The sequence below is a fragment of the Zingiber officinale genome, chromosome 6B (assembly GCF_018446385.1).
Source record: "Zingiber officinale cultivar Zhangliang chromosome 6B, Zo_v1.1, whole genome shotgun sequence".
Classification (NCBI taxonomy): Eukaryota; Viridiplantae; Streptophyta; class Magnoliopsida; order Zingiberales; family Zingiberaceae; genus Zingiber; species Zingiber officinale.
In genome coordinates, this window is record NC_055996.1 from 2638662 (window position 1) to 2664073 (window position 25412).

General features: G+C 41.8%; 1 protein-coding gene across 1 annotated transcript in view; it reads left to right on the top strand.

Annotated features, from left to right (window-relative positions):
• The window catches only part of LOC121991703 (syntaxin-132-like), a 35537-nt gene that overhangs the window by 8848 nt on the left and 1277 nt on the right, over window positions 1-25412 (top strand). The window contains exons 8-12 of the mRNA XM_042545711.1: window positions 23016-23076; window positions 23183-23208; window positions 23289-23366; window positions 24202-24282; window positions 25104-25169. Of these exons, the coding sequence (XP_042401645.1) occupies window positions 23016-23076; window positions 23183-23208; window positions 23289-23366; window positions 24202-24282; window positions 25104-25169 (312 nt within the window). The remainder of the gene's footprint in view (window positions 1-23015; window positions 23077-23182; window positions 23209-23288; window positions 23367-24201; window positions 24283-25103; window positions 25170-25412) is intronic.

Below are 25412 nucleotides of genomic sequence, written 5' to 3' on the forward strand. Positions count from 1 at the left end.
TGTGCGCTTGGACTCGATCCGAGCTCCTGGAGTCGGCTGATGTGGACTCCAGTGTTGATTCTCGCTGTAATGGTTTGAACTTGCTGACTTGGTGGGGACGGGTTCGGGCGCCTGGGCAAAGTCAACTCAGCCTTGACTTTTGTCCGGTCGCTTGGGTGATGTTGCGGCCGTCCAACATTGAACTCATCTGAATCCAACTCCGACCTTCTCCTCAAGTAGTCTTCGTCGTCGGCTTCTCGTCCCTTAGAAGCATCACGCGCGTCCTCGTTCACCGATGTACTCTTCCGCAGCTTCTCGTCCTTTATGCACCGAGCTCGTCGACTGACTTCCCGTGTCATCCTTCTCACTCGTTGCATCTTCTGCTCGACTTTTTATGTTCCTAAGTCTCTGCACACTTAGACATAAGACATTAAAAACGCAGAGTCTAACTTAACTTGGTTTATCACATCAAAATCAACCTGGAGTACTTACAATCTCTCCTTTTTTTGATGTGCATCAACCCAAGTTAAGTTAGAGTTAAAAACAAACAATAAAACTATTTAATCAAATATAACAAGTAATAAATTTGCAACAAAAAAATTGTAAACCTAAATCTCCCCCTTAACTTAATCCCTAATTTTCTCCCCCTTTGATTATATGAAAAAAAGGGAAAGCATGAAAAAAATATTAGAAAGAAATATTGATAATTTTTCTAGGGGATTGAAATAGATTTTTCAGTAATTTACTTTTTTATCAAAATTAATTCTTAAAGAAATAATTTTTAATCGATTAATCCAAAGATTTCAGAAAAATGATTTATAAATTATTTAAAAGTTTTAAAAGATCCTAAAATTGTTTGTCAAGGTCAAACAAAAACAATCTAATGAGGATAAACAAAATTTTATTTTGACTAGAAATATTATTTATGAGTAGAAATAATCATTTTTTAATTTAAATATTTAAAAATAATTTTTGAGTCCTAAAAATCTGACTAATTTTTCTAAGTATTCAACATATAACGGTATCTAAAAAATTATGTTTTTCAAAATTAATCTTTGAAAAATTTTAAATTACATTTTTTTCGATAAAAATTCATAAAAAAATCATATAATGGTCGAAAAAAATTAAATCTAACATAGAACAGACTTTATTATTACAAGAAAATTAAGTTTTTCAAAAATCAATTTTCGAAACATTTTCAATCATTAAAATTTATTTTTTGAAAGAAATATTTAAAAAATAATATAACGGTTAGAAAATTTCAAAATTTTTTCTGTTAGTAAATAACATCTTTATTTTTCACATAGAAAAGATTGACATAAAACATGAAAAGGAAGCATGCGAAATAATTAATTTTGTAAACAATGTTAAAAATTAAAGTAAATTTAATTTAAAGTATCCATAAAAATTAATTCTAATCTAACTAAACATGATTTAGGAATCCAAATTAAGTTCCTACCTACTGAATTGATCAAGTATTTTCTAGAAATATATTTTCTAGTTACTTTTGCAATTTGGCACGTATGATTTCTAATATACCAATTAAGTCCTTTATACAACAATAAAAATAACCAAGCCTTATCCCACTAGGTGGGGTCGACTATATGAATCCTTTTATGTTATTGAGCTCTATCTCCTACTATATCATCATCTATATTTAAATATATTTTAATTTATTTTATTGTTGCTAACTAGTCTTTTTTAGTATTCCTTTTCCTCGTTTGATTTGCGCGTTTGTCATAGTTTTACTCCTTCACGTGTTTCATTTACCAAAATAATATCATCTATGAATAACATGCATCATGGTGCCGTGTCTTGAATGTGCGCAGTGTGTTCGTCTATAATTTGTGTAAACTTATTTTGTGGGGTAATCCTGTCTGAAATCTGCGAGAAGGCGTATTGGCTCTGATGAACGGTGACTTTGAGGAAGATGAACTTCTGGAGATCCGAAGAAGATTCTCAACGATCTTGCACACAGCGAGAGGAGCCAACAAAGCGTTAGCGACCTAAGATCGGGATGGGAATCCCTGCTAGGCCCTCCAACACTTAAGTCAGTTTTCTCTCTTCAAAGTGGAAGAAGTTAAAGTATAGTAATGAAAGTACGAAGAAGTAGAGTTTTAGATGTCAGAGTTTGTGAGCGTTAGCATACCTTGTCGGACATGACTCTCCTTTTTATAGTAGCTCATATAACCTCCGCAATCATGAAGTGGTTCCCGATTTGTTAAAGTTTATTAGAATATGGAGAAAGTACAACCTGAACCTCTCTCAATAATTCTTCAAGGAATCTTTTTCATACCCTAGATGTACCTCTTTTGTTGTTTATGACACCTCATTTTGATGAAATATACATAAGAATATACCCTTGCAACTGAAGAAGCTTCGATAGAATATTTCCCGCCAAACTTACCAGGCTGTCATAAAATAATCTACTACATGTATTTCGACCGATCATTTAAGCCCGTGACATATTAAGAATACCTTTTGTGAAGCATATCTCAACTGGTCATTTACATACTAAAAGCCTTATAGGGCCGAGCGCCTTTAAGCTCGATCGGACTTTGCCTGTCCGAGCGCATACACGCACTTTTGTTCTTTTTCGACCTTCGCTTGGTCATTCATATACTAGAAGTTTTATAAGGTCGAGTGCCTCTAAACTCGGTCGGGCTTTGCTCGTCCGAGCACATATAAGCACATTTATGTTTGTTCGACCTTCGCTCGGTCATTCATATACTAGAAACTTTATAAGGCCGAGTGCCTCTAAACTCGGTCTGGCTTTGCCCGTTTGAGCGTATACAAGCACGTTTGTGCTTGTTCGACCTTCGCTCAGTCATTCATATACTAGAAGCTTTATAAGGCCGAGTGCCTCTAAGCTCGGACGGGCAAAAGCCCGTCTGAGCACATACAAGCACATTTGTGCTTGTTCGGCCTTCGCTCGGTCATTCATATACTAGAAGCTTTATAAGACCGAGCGCCTCTAAGTTCGGTCGGGTTTTGCCCGTCCGAGCGCATACAAGCACATTTGTGCTTGTTTGACCTTCGCTCGGTCATTCATATACTAGAAGCTCTATAAGGCCGAGTGCTTCTAAACTCAGTCGGGCTTTGCCTGTCCGAGCGCATACAAGCACGCTTGTGTGCTTGTTCGACTTTCGCTCAGTTATTCATATACTGGAAGCTTTATAAGGCCGAGTGCCTCTAAGCTCGGTCGGCCATCGTCCGTGTTCCGCCATGGCTGAGAAATCATTGGTTCCTTGGTACGCACAGACTCATTCATCTTTTGGTACCGTCGATGGAACTTCCATTCGTCTTCAATATGAAATCCCTAAAGAGTATCGTATTAAGGTTTTCCACTCCGATGTCTATCCTCATCTTCCTCCTGATAACTATGTTACTTTCTTCAAGGATCAATTAGTGGCGGGTTTACGTTTTCCCATTCGTCCCTTCTTAGTAGAGATAAGCCAGTACTTTGACATTCCTTTGCATCAATTCGTTCCAAATGCTTTCTGATATCTATATGGGCTATACATGTTGTTTCGTCTCTTTAACATCCCTCCTACACCTCAGAGCTTTTTCATGTTCTTCTACTCCAAAAAATCGGAACCGGGAGTGTTTTTTTTTTTTTCCAATCCCGCCCAAACATGATTTTCTTCGAGGGGATGCCTTCGTCCATCAAGGGTTGGAAGTCACGCTTCTCCTACCGCCCAAAAATCGAATATGGTATTTGCTTGAGCTTTAGCTAAGGACAAGCATAAAGAGGCTATTTCGGCATCCTTAGAATTTAAATCGGAGGTTTTAGCAGCTAACTTAAGAGCATGGGTATCTTTTAGCATTTGGGAGGATAACTGAGTATTCTCTGTAACGTACTTATTCAGTTTTGCTGTTAACTCAGCACGAAGGTTGATCTCTGATTGAACCTGAAATTCAAGGTTTCTTGCAGTGGTTTTCCACTTGCTCAGACTTTCAGATTCAACCTTGAGTAGTCTGCGAGTCTCTTGTAGCTGTGCAGATAACTCAGCTATTTGTTTAAAGGCTTGGGTGGAAGACACTTTAGGAGCTGGTTGCTTCAGCGTCTCATTTTATCAAGCTAAATCATATAGTTGGCGGGCCATGCTCATGTTGGTGACCCAGCGCTGTGGAATGAAAGTCGCTAGTAAGGTACCTAGAGGGGAATAATTGAATAAGAGATATCTTATCTTAGTTTCTTCAAGAGAAAATTTATCCGCTAACTCAGTAGAAGTGAGTCCTTCAATTTGTTGGCGAGTCTCCTCCCAAGCCGTTGTTAAAGAACCTCCCAGTAGTATAGGGAGAGTGGAAGAAGGTGTGGATGAGGAAGACAAGGAGGTTTGAAATGAAGGTGGAGAGAAAATAAGAAAAGGAGGATCCTGAGTTTCTTGGGGAGGTAAAGGGATCTACTCTTGAAAAGTCATGACAAACCCAGGATTCGAGCTGGTGCTTTGTGTCGGGCGGTCTTCCTGAAACTGGAGAGGTGGTGAAGCAAGAATGGGATATAAGCAAGATAATATAAGTTCAGGGGAAGTAGTAGAGATATCTCCTTGAACCGTATCTTCGGGGGTAGAAATGACTCGTCTTTTGGGAGAGGGCGCTAGAGTCAATTTGCGCCCTGAGCGTTTTCCCTTAGAAGCAATCTCTTGCACTCTCTCTTGCATCTCCAGGGGAGCAACTTCTGGCAATAAAGGTGAATTTGCAGGTATTTCTTCTGGAATGACTTGTGAGCTAGATGCAGCCACTTGATGAACGGAGGTCTCATTTGAGGGAATAGCAGAAGGCTGATTTCGCTCGGCTTGGAGTTCTTGCTCTTTGGCTAGAAGCGACTCCTCTGTCAGACTAATTCTTTTGTCGACCAAATCTTCAAATATAGCATCCACCACACCAAATAAAGAGTATTTTAGTTAGTACAAAAGTAGTGATGAAGGTGTCATAACTTACCAAAGGAGTAGCGCAATTTTTTTTGAACAGACTTAAGCCAAAAAGGTACAAAAGGTCACTGCGTATCCATTTGTGAATGTAAAAACGATGACTAAATAGTCTATTGGAATAAGCAGAGAAAGTTGTTTGTTAGTGAAGTTCCTTTATGTCAGGTAGAGGGGGGAAAGAAGATTGCCATGAAATAGGCCAGGTGACATGTCTAGGAAATTTTATGAAAAAGAAGCGTGACTTTCAACCCTTGATGGACGAAGGCATCCCCTCGAAGAAAATCATTTTTGGGTGGGATTGGAAAAAAAAACTCTTGGTTCCGATTTTTTGGAGTAAGAGAACATGAAAAAGCTCTGAGGCGTAGGAGGGATGTTAAAGAGACAAAACAACATGTATAGCCCACATAGATATCGGAAAGCATTTGGGACGAATTGCTGTAAAGGAATGCCAAAGTACTAGCTTATCTATGCTAAGAAGGGAGGAATGGGAAAACGTAAACCCACCACTAATTGATCCTTGAATAAAGTAACATAGTTATCAGGAGGAAGATGACGATAAACATCAGAGTGGGGAACCTTAATACGATACTCTGTAGGGATTTCATATTGAAGACGAATGGAAGTTCTATTGGCGGTACTAAAAGATGAATGAGTCTGTGCGTACTAAGGGACTAATGATTCCTCAGCCATGGCGGAACACGGAAACAACTAAGGGATAAGCGACTTATTGAGTCCTTACGGAAAGGAGGTAGCAGAAGAAGGTCGAGAAAAATGAAGGGGCGCCGGGTGTTGGAAGGGTCGAGAAAAGGAATCACTGAGAAATAAATTGACGAAGATGAGGGGTAAAGAAAAAAAAAGGCTTAGGGTTTTAGTGTAGCATAGCTAATAAGGATCGCCGTTGAATTGAAATGGCTCGTGTAGGGAAAGTCATTGATTTGTTAAGGAAAATATGTGATAGGATTCTAGTAAAGAGGCATGTGAATGGTTGCTTCAAGAAATAGAAGAAAATGTTACGTGGCGCTCACCCATAAATAGACATTTATGATGGACATGACATATCAAATCATGTTTGGGCCGAGGCGCTATATCTTCACGCGCCTCCAACATTATTTTTCCGTTAAAGGATCAATTAACAACGAAAGAATTTCAAAAAGTTGCTTAACTCTCTAGGCGCGAAAAGAAAATATAAAATAATAAAGTAGACGAGTAAGTAGATAGAACTAAAATTGGTATCTAGTCAGTCGACTATACCTCCTTCGACTAGACTTGAAGGGAAGGCTAGTGATATGAGTTATGATAAGTCGGCCCCTCGAAGTGGAAGTCAAGGATGAGAGGAAGAAGAGGATGCTCATAGCTGGTTGAGTGTATGATCAATAGGGCACAAGTCGTCGAGTAAAAGGCTGGGCAAGCACAAACGTGCTTGTATGCGCTCGGACGGGCAAAGCTCGACTGAGCTTAGAGGCGCTCGACCTTATAAAGCTTCTAGTATATGAATGACTGAGCGAAGGTCGAACAAGCACAAATGTCCTTGTATACGCTCGGACGGGCGAAGCTCGACCGTGTTTAGAGGCGCTCGGTCTTATAAAACTTCTAGCATATGAATGACCGAGCGAAGGTCGAATATGCACAAATGTGCTTGTATGCGCTCGAACGGGCAAAGCCCGACCGAGCTTAGAGGCGCTTGGCCTTATAGAACTTCTAGTATATGAATGACTGAGCGAAGGTCGAACAAGCACAAGCGTGCTTGTATGCTTGGATGGGCAAAGCCCGACCGAGTTTAGAGGCGCTCGGCCTTATAGAATTTCTAGTATATGAATGATCAAGCGAAGGCCAAACAAGCATGAACGTGCCTGTATGCGCTCGGACGGGCAAAGCCCGACCGAGCTTAGAGGCGCTCAGTCTTATAAAGTTTCTAGTATATAAATGACCGAGTGAAGGCTGAACAAGCACAAACGTGCTTGTATGCGCTTGGACGGGCAAAGCCCGACTGAGTTTAGAGGCGCTCGAACTTATAAAGCTTCTAGTATATGAATGACTGAGCGAAGGTCGAACAAGCACAAACGTGCTTGTATGCGGTCAGACAGGCAAAGCCCGATCGAGTTTAGAGGCGCTCGACCTTATAAAACTTCCCGTATATGAATGACTGAGCGAAGGTCGAACAAGCACAAACGTACTTGTATGCGCTCGGACAGGCAAAGTTCGACCGAACTTAAAGGCGCTCGGCCCTATAAAGCTTTTAGTATGTAAAGGACCATCGAGATATGCTTCACAAAAGGTATTCTTAATATGTCACCGGCTTAAATGACCGGTCGAAATACATGTAGATTATTTTATGACAGCCTGGCAAGTTTAGCGGGAAATATTCTCTCGAAGCTTTTTCAGTTGCAGGGGTACATTCTTCTGTATATTTCATCAAAATGAGGTGTCATAAACGAGAAAAGAGGTACATCTGGGGTATGAAAAAGATTCCTTGAAAAATTATTGAGAGGTCTAGGTTGTACTTTCTTCATCTTCTAACAAACTCTAACAAATCGGGGATCACCTCATTATTGCGGAGGTTATATGAGGTAGTATAAAAAGGGAAGTCCTGTCCGTTGGCAAGGAGCATACGCTCACAAACTCTAGCATCTAACTCTACTTCTTCGTACTTTCATTACTGTACTTCTGCGTCTTCCACTTTGAAGAGAGGGAATTGACTTAAGCGTCGGAGGGCCTAGCCAGGGATTCCACCCTGGTCTTAGGCCGATAACGCTTTGTTGGGTCGTCTTGCTGTGTCCAGGATCGTTGAGAAGCTTCTCCAGATCTCCAGAAGTTCATCTTCCTCGGAGTCACAGTTCATCGGAGCCAGCACGTCTTCTCGTAGATTTCAAACAGGATAAGGGGGCAGATGTGTTTGGATATGCAAAATATTTTTCTGATTTTAGGTTTTCTATTTGTTCAATTAACTTTGCATTTACAACTTTAAGTTTTTCATAATTTTCTTGTAGACATGCATAGTCTCTTTTTAACTTTACATATTTAGATCTAGTTTTGCATAAAGACCTACTTAGCATTTTTATAGCATTTATAATTGAATGAAGAATAAAAATCTTATCTCACTTACCGTGTCAGACTCATCGTTTGATGCTCCCCCTTTATCGGTGCTCATAGCTGAGGTATTTTCGTCGTCTGATTGATAGCTAAGCATTAGACTTACAACGTACTCCTCGAGTTCGGACTCTTCCGATGATAACTTGTTCCACGTAGCTTTGAGATTCTTGTGTTTGGACCTTCTTGTTCCTTTCACTTTGTCTTTTTTCTTGGTCTTCAATTTCAAGCAGTTGTTTTTTATGTGTCATTCATGACAGTTGTAGCACTGAACCTTTCGTTTGCTCTGAAGAAGCTTCTTAGCTTGCGACTTATCAAAATTGCTAGATTTTTTTTTTTTTGAATTTCTTTAGTATGTATGCTTCTTCATTTTCGTCGAGTGACGATTTAGAGTTTGACTCGATTTTCTTAGCTTTGAATGTTAGATTCTGATATGACTCCTTTTTCTTTCTTAGACATGCACATCGAGTTTTATGTAATTATAAGGTTAAAAGCAAACTTTCTAAGGTACTTACCTCAAGATCTTTAGAGATATAGTAGGAATTTATTATCGATGTCTAGTTCGGAGTCCTCGGGAAGACATTATGAGCGTATCAGAGAAAATCTCGATTTGTTACTGTTTCTTTGAGGTTGGTGATTTCGGTGATCAGTTCCTTGAGTTTGGCGTGTAGCTGAGCAACCGTTTCCTGTTCTTTAAGCCGAAGGTTGCTAAGTTGGTTTCGAAGCAGATCTCGTTTTACGAGTTTAGCCTTCGAGGTACTTTCGTACAGCTCTAGGAACTTCTCCCAAAATTCTTTCGCCGAGTTGTAGGTGCCGATCCGATTGACTTCTTGCAGCGGTAAAACGCTCGACGAATGAGACTTTGTTTTGTCGTTTGCCACAAAATTAGCCTACTCACTTTTGCTCCATAAGTGTTCTTCTTTTTTCTCTCCATGCTGATCTCTGAGTGCTACAAAGTCATATTTTATTATTAGCAAAATTTCGAAATTTGTTTTAAAGAATATTTTCATTTTCTTTTTCCATATCACGAAATCTCTCTCGAACTTTGATGGATAAATGCTCGTTCCGGTCATCTCCGTGTTGCTTCAGTTGGCAGTTAGTCCTTCTAAAGCGCACCTCGCTCTGATACCACTTGATGGTTCTGGTAGGTCGGCTAGGGTGAATAGTCTCAATAAAAGTTAGTATCTTCTTTTGCTATTTGAACTTAGCAAGGACAAAACACAGCTAAATAAAAAATAAATAACATAAAAGGAAATTAAGAAACTCAAAAGATTTACTTAGTTACAATTGAGAAGGTTGTTAATCCAAAATAATTGAAAAGCTCCACTAGAAGATCTCCTTGACGAAGGTGGATTAGCCTCTTACAAAATGTTGAAAGCGTAGATTAAAAATAGAAATACAGTTTGAGTATAGAGTGTGTTGTCTATGAACTTCGAGGACCGGAGCTCAATATATAGCCCACTCGAAGTTAGCCATTGGGTGGCAGCCCCTGGGAGCTTGGACGTGGTCACCTTAATCCACTCCGCAATGACTCTTTGTCAACGACTTATCGGTTCCTAGGGGCTTGGTCCCGGTCTGGGTGCCTGAAGTTGACTGACGTGGACTCCAGTGTTGATCCTCGCTGCAACGGTTTGAACTCGCTGACTCAGCATTGACTTTTGTCCAGTCGCTTGGGTGATGTTGCGGTCGTCCAGAGTTGAGCTCACCCGAATCCAACTTCAACTTTCTCCTCGAGCAACGTTCCTCTCTTACTTCTTGTCCTTCAGAAGCGCCGCGCGCATCCTTCTCATCTGCAGGTGTACTCTACCGCAGCTCCTCGTGCCTCGGATGTACCGAGTCCATTAACTTGCTTCCCGTGTCATCCTTCTCACTCGCTGCATCTTCCGCTCGACTTCTTGTGTTTCTAAGTCCTTGCACACGCAAAACCTAACATAACTTGGTTGATCACATCACCAACCCGGATACTTACACCCTCTTGTGCCTAGGCTCTCGAAATGTGATACGAATTCCTCCGCAACCTCAAGTATGCTAGTGGTTTGCTCCCTAAACATTTTGGCGATGGTTACAAATGCACTTCGATTGTTATTCCTCTTAACCAGTCAGATTGCTTTTGATATGCACACTTGGCCTTTTGTTGAGAAAATGATTGTTCTGTCTTTGCTAGCTTGTTTGCCGTTGACCTTAAGTGCTTTGGCATGGGCTCCCCTACAAGTATTTTTTGTCGGGCAGTCTCTAGTTCAGCTGCAGCTCGCTTCGCCTTGTACGAAATGTGCTGGAAATGCAATCTGTTAAGGTTTCACAGCTGTGATTTGAGTCTTACCAGCTTCTATGGCAGCTCTCTTGTAGTACCCACATGTTGTGGAACTTAAAAGGTAGCAGCTTGGGCTGCACACTAGTGAGACAATGCAGCAAGAATGATCCGGAAGGCAGCTAAGCGGAAGAAATTTTGCATAGCTTTCATAGTCTTCAAGGAGTCACCGCATGTTGATCAATGGCCTATCAAATTTGCTTGAAATTGATGTTAGGACAAGTTGAGCTAGAGGGGGGTGAATAACTTACTTCGATTTCTTGATCTTCTTTATTGCGCTTTGGAATGCTAACTCCTTGTGTTTATTTGGTATCCACCTCCTTGAAGTGACTAATTTAAGGATCCACACCACGGTCACAACATCCACTATGAAACTTCTTCTCAGAACAACGCCAAAGGTGGAGAAACCTTACACAATTTACACCTCTCGCAATGAAGTAGATCACAAGGAAGAAGAAGAGAAGAGATTACAATTTTGGTATAGCTTCTCCTTCTTTGAGTAGCGTAAGGATGTAGCAAAGATTTGAGCTTAAGCACTTTTACTTCAGCACTTGTGAACAATGGAACATTGTCTCGCTTTGTGCCCAAATCTCCCCTTTTAAACGCTTCGAAATCTATCCATGTCTCAACTTTTCGTCGCCGCTAATCGATTAGAAAGAATTCTTAATTGATTGGGGTTTTCTAACTTATCCGTTGAACGATCACTGACTTCAAATCAACGGCTGAGATTACTCCATTTTGAATCTTAATCGATTGGTGGGAGTTTTCAATCGATTGGTAAATCGATTGCACAATCGATTTGACAGCCTTCTTTGGTAATCAATTTGGTAACTCTTCTATGCGCTCACAGAAAATCTCTGATCGATTGCACCAATCAATTAGTATAGTCCTAATCGATTGGGCAATCGATTTAGAAACTCTGTGCATCACAGAGAGCGTGCAAATTGATTGATTAATCGATTTAGGAATCCACTGAGTGCTTATGATCGATTACCAATCGATTGATAAACACATCAACCAATTTCAATTACCTTATGTCAGATAACCTCTCATTCCTTGGACTTTGTGCTTGGAGTTTCCTCATCTTCGAGTTTTCGTCTACCCTAGCATCTGCTCGGGTTCCCACCGTTTGCCAAGAGTTTGGTCCTCGACTTTCTTAGACTTCTCTTACTTTGTATCCGATCTTCCAACCCGCAAGGACTTCGTCTTGTTAAGAATCCAGCCCTTGACCTTCTTGGACTTCTTTTGCCATGCATTCGGTCTTCCAACCTACAAAGACTTCATCTTGCCAACAATCCAGCCCTTGACCTTCTTAGATTTCTCTTATCCTGCAAACTTGCAACTCAAGTTAGATCTAACGTATTAACTTAAACGTAAAAAATTGTCAAACATTGAAACTTCTCATCTAAGGGATGATTGCACTAACAATCTCTCTCTTTTTGATGTTTGACAATCTATTTAAATTTAGGCTAATTTCCAACATATCATAATATTATCAAGATGTATGATAGATAAGAATTGCAATCAACATGAATTAATCAACAAGCATGAAAAGATCATGTTATAAGAACTATAAACTTAAATATGTTAAATCTCCCCCTTTGCCAAATATCAAAATGAAGTTAATACAAAAGAAGACAATAATGATAAAGAACTTTCCCTCAATATATACACCCAAAGGAAATTGGCACACCCCTAAAACATATAGAAATATAGACATAATCAACACAAGGGCAGTCCCCCAAACCAATGAACAATAGGGTACAACCTTGCGTATCATGCTAGTAAACAATCCGTAATGGAATAACAAGACGAAGTACACCTCTGTCACAACAAAAATCCATAAACTTGACATATATGATTGATATATAACACACGTAAAGAGTAGTTGCAGTACAAGAAAATAAACATCTAAGCACTAAACAAACATCCATATAAAGAACGTGGACTGTATATGTTAAAAAGGGACATAGAACTCAACAATATCATCATCAACAGGGTCAGTATCCACTGGGGGGTCAGCAACACTCAGAGGAACAGCGACAACAAGAGGGATAACACTCACTGGAGGAGGAGGCTGAGGAAGAGGCTGGTCTGACATCCATGAGCGTGCTAGATCAGTCAAAGAATAAATGCTCGTCTGCAGATCAATCTGTCAACGCCCAATAATCGCAAGCTCGGTGTGCACCTCAATTATATCAAGAACGCGATCCATGCGCATCTCCTCGAAGCATGTGCCCATAGTCTCCTCGAGCTCCAGAACATGAGATCGAAGATTGTCATCATCGCCATATACGTCGTCATCATCGTCCAGCTCTGCAGCCGTCGGAGCCCTAGCTGGTGCCTGCCCTATAGCTCATAGTCGCAGCCCCTCACCCACGCAACAACCGTCAATCCATCTCACGGTATCCCCCTCGGCCTCAATGCCAACCAATGAGAAAGATCAAGCCGTGACACTTGAATACTTCTTTGTCATCTGCTGCAGCTTGCCACGCGAGACATCTATGCCCAAAGACTTTAATCACTCCGTGATGATATGTCCAAATAGCATATGAATAGTACTATGGACAGGCGTGGCAAAATGAGTGATGCAGTGGAAAATGTTCAATGCTATGTTTATATCAAGAGAATGACGGAAAGCATATAGCATGAAAGGGTGAGAATGTCGAATAACAGTTAGTGCGCGAGTCGCAATAGGTGAAAGACAATTGATAACAACTTTGAACAAAGCATTGTTTGGCGCTGATATCTCAAGTGCCAAAAAACTGGTGATTTAGGCACTAGGGCCGTGTGGACGAGGTCGTTGGTAGAAGTGTTCATACATAGAAGATAAAGAGATGGTCAAAAGGTGGAGGCAGTAGATCTGATAGTGTGGGATAGAAAACAAGAGTGTTCGTGGATGGACGACAATGTAGAAACTCTTGAAAAATGGCGGGTGAAAAGTTGATATTTCGTTTAGCAACGTGAGTACGATATATTGAGTCAACACAAGTATGCAAATTATTATAGAATTCGGCTACTAATGTTTCATTGATACGGTGTTCACAATAAACAAGCTTTTGTAATTGATAATGGGCAATGATCCGAACTACATCGTCATAATGATGACGGAAGAAGGCAGGGTCAATTGATCGAGCCAAAATGAGTTTGAACTTTTTTGAGTTGAAGGTGAAGAAAGACATTTGGAAAGCGAGAGTCCGTAGGTTGTTGATAGTGGAGAGACATTTGGAAAGCGAGAGTCCGTAGGTTGTTGATAGTGGAGAGACATTTGGAAAGCGAGTTCAGTGAGGGTTCATCCCGCCACCATCAACAACCCACGGACTCTCGCTTTCCAAATGTCTTTCTTCACCTTCAACTCAAAAAAGTTCAAACTCATTTTGGCTCGATCAATTGACCCTGCCTTCTTCCGTCATCATTATGACGATGTAGTTCGGATCATTGCCCATTATTAATTACAAAAGCTTGTTTATTGTGAACACCGTATCAATGAAACATTAGTAGCCGAATTCTACAATAATTTGCATACTTGTGTTGACTCAATATATCGTACTCACGTTGCTAAACGAAATATCAACTTTTCTCCCGCCATTTTTCAAGAGTTTTTACATTGTCGTCCATCCACGAACACTCTTGTTTTCTATCCTACACTACCAGATCTATTGCCTCCACCTTTTGACCATCTCTTTATCTTCTATGTATGAACACTTCTACCGACGACCTCGTCCACACAACCCTAGTGCCTAAATCATCATTTTTTGACACTTGAGATATCAGCGCCGAACGATGCTTTGTTCAAAGTTGTTATCAATTGCCTTTTACCTATTGCGACTCGCGCACTAGCTGTTATTCGACATTCTCACCCTTTCATGCTATATGCTTTCAGTCATTCTCTTGATATAAACATAGCATTGAACATTTTCCACTGCATCACTCATTTTGCCACGGTTATCCATAGTACTATTCATATGCTATTTGGACATATCATCACGGAATGATTAACGTCTTTGGGCATAGATGTTTCGCGTGGCAAGCTGCAGCAGATGACAAAGAAGTATTCGAGTGTCACGGCTCGATCTTTCTCATTGGCTGGCATTGAGGCCGAGGGGGATACCGTGAGATGGATTGACGGTTGTTGCGTGGGTGAGGGGCTGCGACTATGAGCTATAGGGCAGGCACCAGCTAGGGCTCCGACGGTTGCAGAGCTGGACGATAATGACGACGTGTATGGCGATGATGACAATCTCATGTTCTGGAGCTCAAGGAGCCTATGGACACATGCTTCGAGGAGATGCGCATGGATCGCGCTCTTGATATGATTGAGGTGCACACCGAGCTTGCAACTATTGGGCGTTGACAGATTGATCTGCAGACGAGCATTTATTCTTTGACTGATCTAGCACGCTCGCGGATGTCAGACCATCCTCTTCCTCAGCCTCCTCCTCCAGTGAGTGTTATCCCTCTCGTTGTCGCTGTTCCTCTGAATGTTGTTGACCCTCAGTGGATACTGACCCTGTTAATGATGATATTGTTGAGTTCTATGTCCCTCTTTGACATATACAGTCCATGCTCTTTATATGGATGTTTGTTTAGTGTTTAGATGTTTATTTTATTGTACTGCAGCTACTCTTTACGTGTGCTATATATCAATCATATATGTTAGGTGTTGGAACCCTAAGGTGGTTTTGATATGATCAACTAAGTTAGGTTAAGTCCTGTTATGTTAACCCTGTGTCTAAGTGTGCAGGAATTTAGAAGCACAGGAAGTCGAGCAAAAGACGCAGCTAGTGAGAAGGACGGCACGGGAGAGAGCCGACGGGCTCAGTGCGTCTGAGGGACGAGGTGCTGCGAAAGAGTACACCGACGGACGAGAAGGGAGCGTGCGATGTTTCTGAGGGACAAAAAGTCAGGAGCGGAAGATTGCTCGAGGAGCAAAAGATGCAACTAGCGAGAAGTTCAGCACGGGAGAAAGCCGACGGGCTCGGTGCGACCGAGGGATGAAAAGCTGTGGAAAAGTACGCTGGCGGACGAAAAGGAAGCACGCGGCGATTCCGAGGGACGAGAAGCCGGAGCGGAAGCTTGCTCGAGGAGAAGGACGAAAGTTGGGTTCGGGTGAGCCCTATTCCGGATGGTCGAAATCACCCAAGCAAGCGGAGCCAGAGCGGAAGACTTGAACCGAAGCAAGCGGAGCCGCAGTGGAAGGCCCGGATTGAAAAAAGTCAACGTGGTCGACTTTCCTGGTCCGGGCGCCCGGAATGGACTTTTATCTGGATTGCGTTTGACCGCGATCCGTTGTGAAGGGGATAAAATTTTATCCCCCTCCAGGCGCCCCGACTAAGGCTATAAATACAGATTTGGTCCAATAAACTAAACAGAACAAGTAATTACTGAAACAACACTTGCGCGCTTTCCTTTCTAGTTTAACTTCTCATTTTCTGTGCTTACACTGCTATAAAGAAGCTTCTCCGTCGGAAGGAGAATTTAGTGCTACTCTATTCCTTGAATTAACAAGCTCCCGGTTGTAACCAAGTAAATCCTTTGAGCCTATGCTTTTTCAGTTTATTTAATTTTTTTATGCAAATGTTCTTTAAAGTCCGAGAAGGGTTTGTTTTGTTTTTGTGCAGGGCTATTCAATCCCCCTTCTAGTCGGCCAACGGTCCTAACATTAGGTTTATGGATTTTTGTTGTGACGGAGGTGTACTTCGTCTTGTTATTCCATTACTGATTATTTGCTTGCATGATACGTAGAGGTTAACCCTATTATTCATTGGTTTGGGGGAGTGCCCTTGTCTTGATTATGCTTATGTTTCTATAGGTTTTAGGGGTGTGCAATTTTCTTTGGGTGCATATATTGAGGGGGAGTTATTATTATTGTCTTCCTTTGAATTAACTTCATTTTGATATTTGCTAAAGAGGGAGATTTAACATATTTAAGTTTATGGTTCTTATAACATGATCTTTTCATGCTTGTTGATTAATTCATGTTGATTGCAATTCTTATGCCTATCATACATCTTGATAATATTATGATTTGTTGAAAATTAGCCTAAACTTGAATAATTATCAATCATTGAAACTTCTCATCTAGGGCATAATTGCACCAACAACTTAGTCATTAGTCTACATCAATCGACAGTCAATTGACCAAAGGTCCACTAAGAAGCATTGTTGCGCCGTCGCCGCTAGGCCACTGATTTGATAGTTCGAGACCGACATGCCACCTTTGTCTTGAGCTATCATCAAGGTATTGAACTCACCAATTACCATCCAAGTCTCCGTCATATCATCCGTTATATCAGTGAGAGATGCCCACAAAGGCCTCCTTACCACAACACTGTGCAATCCATGGACAAATGTCTTGAAGTGATTTTGCAGCTAACCTAACAGTGAATAAGTTGTTCTGTAGTCCGTAAGATGGCCAAGTCCGCAAGATCTATCTTCCAAAGTAGTAAGATGTATCCACAATTAGAGAATTGAAAGTTTTGTTCAATCCTCATACTTGGAAACCGTAGTCGGAGGGAGTTGTTAACATCTTCGTTCGATAGTTTGGTCTCCATCAATCCCAATACGGCAAGCTGACGACTATGAAGGAGGTGTTGAACCTTCTATTTTAGGAGCTTGTGGAAGCCCCTAACGTTCCAACTAGCGATCTTCATGTTTTGTTGCAAACATTGCATGTCCGCCACCGCCCATATGAGCCACCTTCTTCCATTTTGTGTCTCTGCTTGGTGCGCCCATGTGTTGCATGTTTTGCTGTGCGCTGGATTGTGTGCTGCCTCCACTTTGCTGTGCATTAGCCTGACCTTTACCTTCACTTTGTTGCACACTAGTTTGGGAGTTGCCTCCGCTCTATTATGCACTAGCCTGTGCGGGCATGGAGACACTGCTTCCACTTCGTGGGCTACTGCCTCCACTCTCTGCGCACCACGCCCCCCCTCCTCTTTACATGCCATCATCTCCGTTCTTTGCACCAATTTAGGCGTTGAGCCACTACCTCCATATTGTGTGCCACTGACTCCTCTCTGCACTCTATTTTGTGCAGATGTCGAGCCGCTGCCTCCACACTATATGTCATTGCCTCCGCTCTCTACACTATCTCGTGTGGACAGTGAACCCAACGAGCCATGGCCTCCACTTTGTGTGTCACTATCTCCGCTCTAGGTGCCATTGCTCTGCCCCTGCGTCACTGTTGGCTTCGCTCTGCAATAGTCTAGCCCTAGTCTACTTGGACGATAAACTCTTGTCACCATTCTATGCCCAGCTCCACTTGGGCCTAACTCTACCCACTGCACCAAGCACTGAATCCCTTGGCCCATGATGTTGCCAGTCTGCTCTCGCACGTCCGCTGCACTTTGTCGTCCGTGTGATCTCGATCGTCAACCGCCCTGTGTGGGCTGTCCTATGTCCTTGGTATATTCTTTTGCATAATCCAACCGTTCTCCTTAGAGTGACCAATGCACTTACAAAATTCTGTCATTGTCTCAAACTTAACCTCCAAGTTTACTCGCGTTCCCATTGGAAGCGTGATCGACACCATGCCCATTTGCATACACTCCATATCCACCTCAATCAGTAGTCTTGCGTAAGTAACACGTTCTCTAGTCCGGGTCAACTTATCCATATACAATGTGCTCTGCACCCATGCGGGAACAAAACAGCCATCCTCATCAAACAAGAAACAACTCGGCATCATCTTCAAGAATAATAGACTGCCGTGTGCAAAATACAACCCCTTTGTCAACACGCGATCTCGACTTGCTGCCGTATCGAAGCAGAAAATTGTCCAACTGCTCTTGTGCATATAGAATTTGTACGGTTTTCTCCATCGCCTAGAGACCACGGTGATCCCATCGTGGCCGGGGTTGCACCCCATGAAGCATCTGACAAGGCAAAACCCTAAGGATTCCTTCTACCGTATCGATATCTTCGTAGTCCAAACACAGTCTTTTTCCTTGCCGTTCTAGCTGCTGAAGTTTGATCGCTGAACAGCCCAGCCCGCGTCTTCATATTGTCTCTGTTCCGGCTGTTGTTGCCCGCTGCTGGTCCCTCTGGATGAGAATGAATTGGTGGTTGGGGCTGAGGTGGAGCCATTTCACCCTGATGGACATTCTGTTCAGCATTTTCGGGGACAAGCTGTCCAAAAGCACCTGGTGTGGGTTGTGCCATTTCCTCAGTCCATTCAGCCTCCGGGACTCCATCAGCAGCCTTGTCATTCACCGAACAGCATGGTTTTGCTCTGTCAGCAGCCATGTCAACCTCCAGCACACTTGGTTGCACTGCCACTTGTGGAGATGTTTGTGTTCCGTGTATTCTCTGTCCGCCAGGTCAGCCTTCAGCTAGGTCTGTCCAGTACCAGCATCAGCTTGCTGTTGTGGGATCTGTGGCCTGTGGTTGATCACTGCTCTGTCCTCTGGCAGGTTGCCATCTGGCCATGGCTTGCCCAGAAGCAGAAAGGTGCAGTGTGGGCAGCTGGGGGCAGACTGTGCATCATCCATCAAAAGCGGAAAAGCTGACCAAAGGAAGCTTCTGCCCTGTACCTTCCACAGCAGCTTCCTCCCAACTATTTTTTCTTTTGTGAGGGTCCTCTCCTTTCTCCTTGCTCCTTGCTCCGGTGATCGACGGAAAAGGGGGGCAACTCCAGCAGAAGGTGGTTTGGACGCTGAAACTCTGTGCTGCTGCTGCACACTTCTTGCACCACGGCACAGCTTGCCCCGTGCGCTCCAAGCTCTCTACTCCGTCCTTTCCACACTGCTCCCCAGCTATCTTTGGCACCTCAACCGCTTTAGCTTCCAGGCATAGCTCCGGTGATCAGAACCTTTCCTTGCTGCACTGCACTCCCGCAGCACTGCAAAGAAGGCAGCACAGCACCGCACTACTTTGGTGCAGCAGTGCAGCGCTGCCGCTCCTGTCAAGGTCGTTGCAGCCCCATCAGTGCAGCTCCTCGCTCTTCCGCGCTAGTGCAGAGTCTGGCCTGTTGGCCGGCAGCCACTGAGGCTTGGATGCAGCCCCTCCTCTCTACTTTCTAGAGAGAAGGCAGAGCTTCTCTCCCTGCAATTGGAGCTTATGTTCCTTGCTTCCCTACTTTTTGTTCCAATGAGTCATGTTTCAAGTATTTTCTTTCAGTTAAAAGATAATAGTTTGACTATATTCAAAGTATTGGACCAGAATCAGGTTTAGTCCCAGCTTGGAACAATTCGGTGTCAGTGTCTACCAGCACCATCACACAATACCAATCAGCATTGACCAAGCGTGCTGACTTGGGGCTGAGACATGCTGTGTTGGAAATATATGAGCAAATTACTAGGGTTGTTCAGACTTGTGCTTAGAAATTCAAGAGAATTTACATCTTATTAAAATGATCATGCAAGCCATGCTGGTATGTGACTGTAAGCTCATGTGTGGGGATAGTACAAGATGCAATCCCATATTGCCATCGTGGCATGTGTCAAATATTGCACGAAAGAAGAGGCCAGCATGGTACATTTGTCAGTCTTCAGATTTGCCAAGTGATGTCGATGCTGTTCCATATTCTGGCATAATGTCTATTCTGTAAATGTTTTATGCACAGGCTCTGATTTTCCAGGATTGTGTGTCACGCCCCGGGGAGTCCCTGCCGGAGGAAATTTCGGCAGCATCTCCTTGTACAGGTGACAATCTGAAACTTTCTACAACATAACCATACACGGCCAACACGGCCGGAAACATACAATAAAATAAAAGTGACAACCACGCAGTTTAATAGTAAACAACTAAACTTAAGCAACGATAAAGAAATCATCTCAAATATCCTACTCAACTACACCCATAAAACTCAAATCACCATCATACATCAAAATGAAAACCCATCAATAATAAAGGACCATACAAGATCTAAAGTGCCATAAAGATACAAGTCTGGAAACATAGACGATAACATAATAAGAAAACCAAAGAAAAGATCCAAAATCGAAATCCTCGCAATCTGGAGGGGGGACTAGCGACTGGAAATCCTCCTGAGAGGCTCAACCTGAAAATGGTAATATTAATAGGGTGAGTCAACTCCTCAGCGGGTAACTACTGACATGCATAGTATGAAATAACAACTAATAATAAATATGCGTACAGTCTTTTGGATATATATCATATGAAAAATGCAAAACTGTAAGGAGCAGGAGTATCTGTACTAACCAGGACCTGGGTATGAGGATAACAAGGTCATCAGACCAAGAATATCATAAATCCTGTATGTATGTCAAACATATGCATCCACCAAATATGCAGTATATAAAGTGCAGCAAACACAAGTAATAAATGCAGTCAGTGTATATGATGCAACATGTCCTGGTCACCCCTGCCGCCAGTCAGCCGTCTCACACACGATGGTGAGACCGAGTGGGTAGGGTTGTGACAACCGTGCACTCTGCCATCACTGCTTCTGAGTGACCGAGTGGACGGGATGCTGTCGGAGTACACCTATCCTCCTTACCCCAAATCATAAGTGGGGGAGCTCAATGCTCTCATCTCCCTGCGCCAATCCCGAGGAGGGATCCCTGTCCTGCTACCATGCTGTCACACTACCCATGAGTGGATCAGCGGAGCCCTTGACAGAGCAACCTGCTGCAACACACCCTGCTTGATAAAAATCACTAGCCCATGAGTGGTTGTGTGTGCAGATCCATGTAACTGGCGATGTGCTCAACAATAATGGAGCCAACTATCGCACAACATGCAATCATGTGAGATGATGCATGACACTAAGCATGGAAATATCCTGATTCTATCCACCTCTACATAATGTGTACCAAAAAGGTATATGGATTAAATAGAATATCCTAGGTACACAGGTCAGGTAAAATAAATCAATGTCCTGAATATAATCATGCATGGTATGTCATTACCTTAAGGACATAAATAATCAAAGGAACATGAATGCAAAGGTAATAAATACAACATGCTCAGGTAATAGATAATGACATACCAATGCAGAAATGAACATAAATATTACTACTCGTTAAATATTACTATGCATATCAAATGACAATATCTTAAAAGATAAGTCAAAGTACCCGCCTCCAATATAAAAGTCCAATCCGGTCCAAATCCGACGTCGAGATGCTCGTCTCGCGTCAAAGTCCTTAGTCACCAATATATATATACATTTTTATTTAGCTACAACTCAAATGAATAGCTAAATAAAATCCTTAAGAATAATTTAGGGAAAAACCCTAAACCGTAAACCTCAATCGACCTAAATTAAATCCAACGGTTAATTAGGTTAGTTACCTAATCCCCAATCAACCCATTAGATTAATAATCTAAACCTAAATCAAGTATACTAATCATGAAGTCTACCTCATACCTAATTCAAACACATAAACAATATTCATTTCATTACCCTACTCCTTACCTCAATTCACAGCCGTTGATTGCTGTTGGTGAAGGGTTGTTTGCTGCTGGAATTCAAGGTAAGCAGCTGCTGGAACAAGAACAAGCAACTTCACAGCCGTGCTTGTTGATCTAGAGCATTCAGCCCTTGCTAGTACAAAGTGAGTCGATCTGCTGTGATTCCGGATCAAGGTGAGATCAAGCAATCAACACCCAAACAGAGAATCAAGCCCAATTCCACAGCTAGGTATGGCTCTTACCTCCAACCAGTAGCCCTTAATTTCCTCCGCAAGGAAGGAGTCCAAGCTCTGATTAGGGGAAAATAGCAAGAACCGATCCAATATCTTCCTCCTAGTGTAGAACAGGAAGGTCACAAGACGAAAAACCAAATCAAACAAGATCCTCGAATCAATAAACTTCTTTTCACGGCCTTACCTTGATTAGTCGCCTCCAGAGATCGTTGCCAGATCCGGATCCTCACCTCTGTGCTCTGAGCCCCAATCAACGTCGGCGATCTAGGGCACGCTGAGGAGCTTGAGGTCGTGAGGGCACCCCGGCTGAAGGGAAGGGATCGGCTGAGGGAAGAGTCGCCGGTCGCCCAGGGAAGAAGACGCGAAGAAAACTAGGGCACGGTGAGGTTCGTCAGTGGCGCGGCAGCAATTCACGAAAAGGGTGAGGCTCGGTTTCAGGTGATCTCCTGGTGTCCGCGACTAGAGGGGGGGAAGAAGAAGATCGCGATCGGGGAAGAGGAGTTGCTCAGCAAGACGGAAGAAAGGGGGCTGCTGGAAAACAGATCACGCGACGTTGGCGCACAAGGTCGAGCAGCGCGTCCTGATCTCAGCGGCGGAGGCAAGGAAGAAGAAGGGAAAGAAGCAGAAGAAGACGCAAAACCCTCGGCCACGACTTTAATCGCGAGGAAGAAGAAATCGTCGCGTGCGGCGCCGGTTAGGAAAAGGAGCGGTTAGGGCAGAAGATTGGGAGAGAAGGTGCTGGGAACGACGTCGGGGACGACTAGGGCACGGCGTGTGAGAAGGAAAAAGAAAAGGAAAAAACAAAAGAAAAAGCAAACTTTTCTTCGCTTAAATGGGGTAGCCTAAACAGGCTTTCCCGTGATCCCGTTATTTATCCCCGTAACCTAAGTCATACGGGCTCCGAAAAATTCTTCGAAATTTTTTAAAATGTTTGGAAAATTCCATTATGGTTATTCGTCCTTTTTCGGTATTTTACGGTGTGTATGATGTGTGTGGGGTGGGTAGGTGTTGATATAGATATAATTATATTTGTCATCTCCTGCTTTGTCTGCTTGGCTAATTTCTTACATCTTACTCTATTTTGTTCACCTCCTGCAGACTCTGAGGGAAAGAATCCAACAAGAATACCGAGAAGTTGTAGAAAGAAGAGTTATTACAGGTTAACTTTAGTTGTCTATAAGTGTTGTGAAATGCCTAAGATTTCATGTCTTTTCTCTTCATAACATGTGAGTTTATTTTCCTGTCTCAATCTTGGATTTCAACAGTCACTGGTAGTCGACCTGATGAAGAGGTACAAGATAACTTTCTATTGATTGTCCATCCGTATGTGACCTCCTCAACTTTATTTAAAATATTCCACCTTTGTTTCAGACTATTGACCATTTGATAGAAACAGGCAATAGTGAGCAAATTTTTCAGAAAGCCATTCAAGAACAAGGACGAGGCCAGGTTTGTTCTTAGAGATTCTTTGGTCGTCTGCAATTGGAAATTCCTGCAAGTGTTCATATGCAAAATTAAATGTTGCCAATCATACTTGCAAATTAAATGTTTGTATGCATGCTACTACCAATGTTTGAATGACCAAATGGGACGGTTATGTTAACTATCTTAAGATTAGATTACCATGTATTTCCGATAGATAGTAATAATAATTAGTGATGACCATAATTGTTTATTAATACAAAATGCAATAGTATACTAAGCGGAATCTATTATAATTGTGATGCACATCATTTGTAAAATAGTATTTTAATCTACATATACTGTTTATTTATTATTATTTGCTATTCCATTCAAAAAAAATGTTTAGAAAATATCAATATTATTAATTGAAAAGTATTTAAGATTGCAATTATGCGATACATCAAAGTATCATTATATATAAGTTGCAATAGAGCCTGGATTTCTTTGCAACTTGGGCATATGAGCTGCTATCTCATTTAATTGATAGTGTTTTTTTTGTTGTCGAAATTGCAAGCGCTTCCTTTGTGCTGGGGTTAATATTATAAGTGTTTTCCAGGATGTGCACTTTAAATTTTAGCTGTATATGCTGCAAAAAGTTTATTAATACCTGGCACCAAGCATTGTCAGAGGGGCCTTTTCTTACCATAAGATTGTGGGAGGCCCATGTACACGAAACCAAAGAGGCCCTTCATTTCTGGATTGTATCTAGACCATTTCATTTGTTTCCGTTTTGATTAATGACTTCATCATTGCATTGATTTTAGTCCTGTGATATCTATCAAATTCTGAACTGTATGAGTTCAATTACTGCCTAATGCAGGTAATGGATACCCTTGCAGAAATCCAAGAGCGTCATAACACTGCAAGGGATCTAGAGAGGAAGTTGCTTGAGTTGCAACAGGTGAATTATACAATTTTATATTTTTTTAAATAATTTAACTGAAGGAAGTATTCTTGTACGTATTTTTTTTGTTACATGAATTGGTGCTTCTTTCCTATTCTGAAACTCTGCAAGTAAAATAATTTATAAGTTATTGGAACTTCCTAATGGCATTCTAAGTCAGTTTTGCTAGCTTATTGTCCTTAGATGCCTTTTTAAAAGTTGTTTAGATGGTTTTTAGTATTTGGTTAACTCACCAACTCATAGTTTACAAGATTGCTGGGTAGCTCAAGTTGTGGAAGTTTTCATATCATTATTGTGACTCTTATTGGAGTACGAGTTTTGGAAAGTGGTCATGTACAGATAAAGTATGCTGTGATGAATAATATATCTTCAGTTTGGCTGCTTTTACCTTTATTTGTAACCAGACGACCCAGCAATCTAAACTGGTTACATTTGCTGACTTTGAGTGCATTTGAATCTGTGTATCTTTACTTTTTCTACTAAAAATTTGTATAGTTAGATCCAGGTGCATATGCAGTAGGCTTAATCCAACACTTCTCATGTAAACTCAAAGTTTGATTCAACTTTTGTCTTGTTGGGATATTGTAGTTTCTTGTAGGATAGCTAGGCCAAACCTTTATTTACTGAATTGAAATAAATACAATAGCACTGTCTGACTTTAGTGATATGTGAGGAATTTGTTATTTTTACAAATATTTAGTGGCAGTAACTGTGAGAGGATAATCTGAGAATGATCTTAGTAATATATATTTTTCCCTGGAGAATATCTTAAGTTTTCAGAGTCATTGCTAAATTTTGCATTTCTTTCTGCTGTGTAGATTTTTATTGATATGGCAGTGCTGGTCGATGCCCAAGGGGAAATGTTGGATAATATTGAAACCCAGGTATGAATAGCGCAGCCGAAATTTGCATTTCTTAGCAACATCTTTCTAGCGTCCCTTTGACATCATTCCTGTTCTCCGGCAATACCCAATGTTGCTAACAGTTTCAGTTGATTTAATATTTATAATCTGAGGGAGTTAACTAAAATTTTCAATTATTGTGGGACGTTGCAAATTGAGACTTTGATCAGAGTTGAACTTCTCAAGCTTTGTTGAGGGACCAAGTTGAATGGTGTACTCTAATCA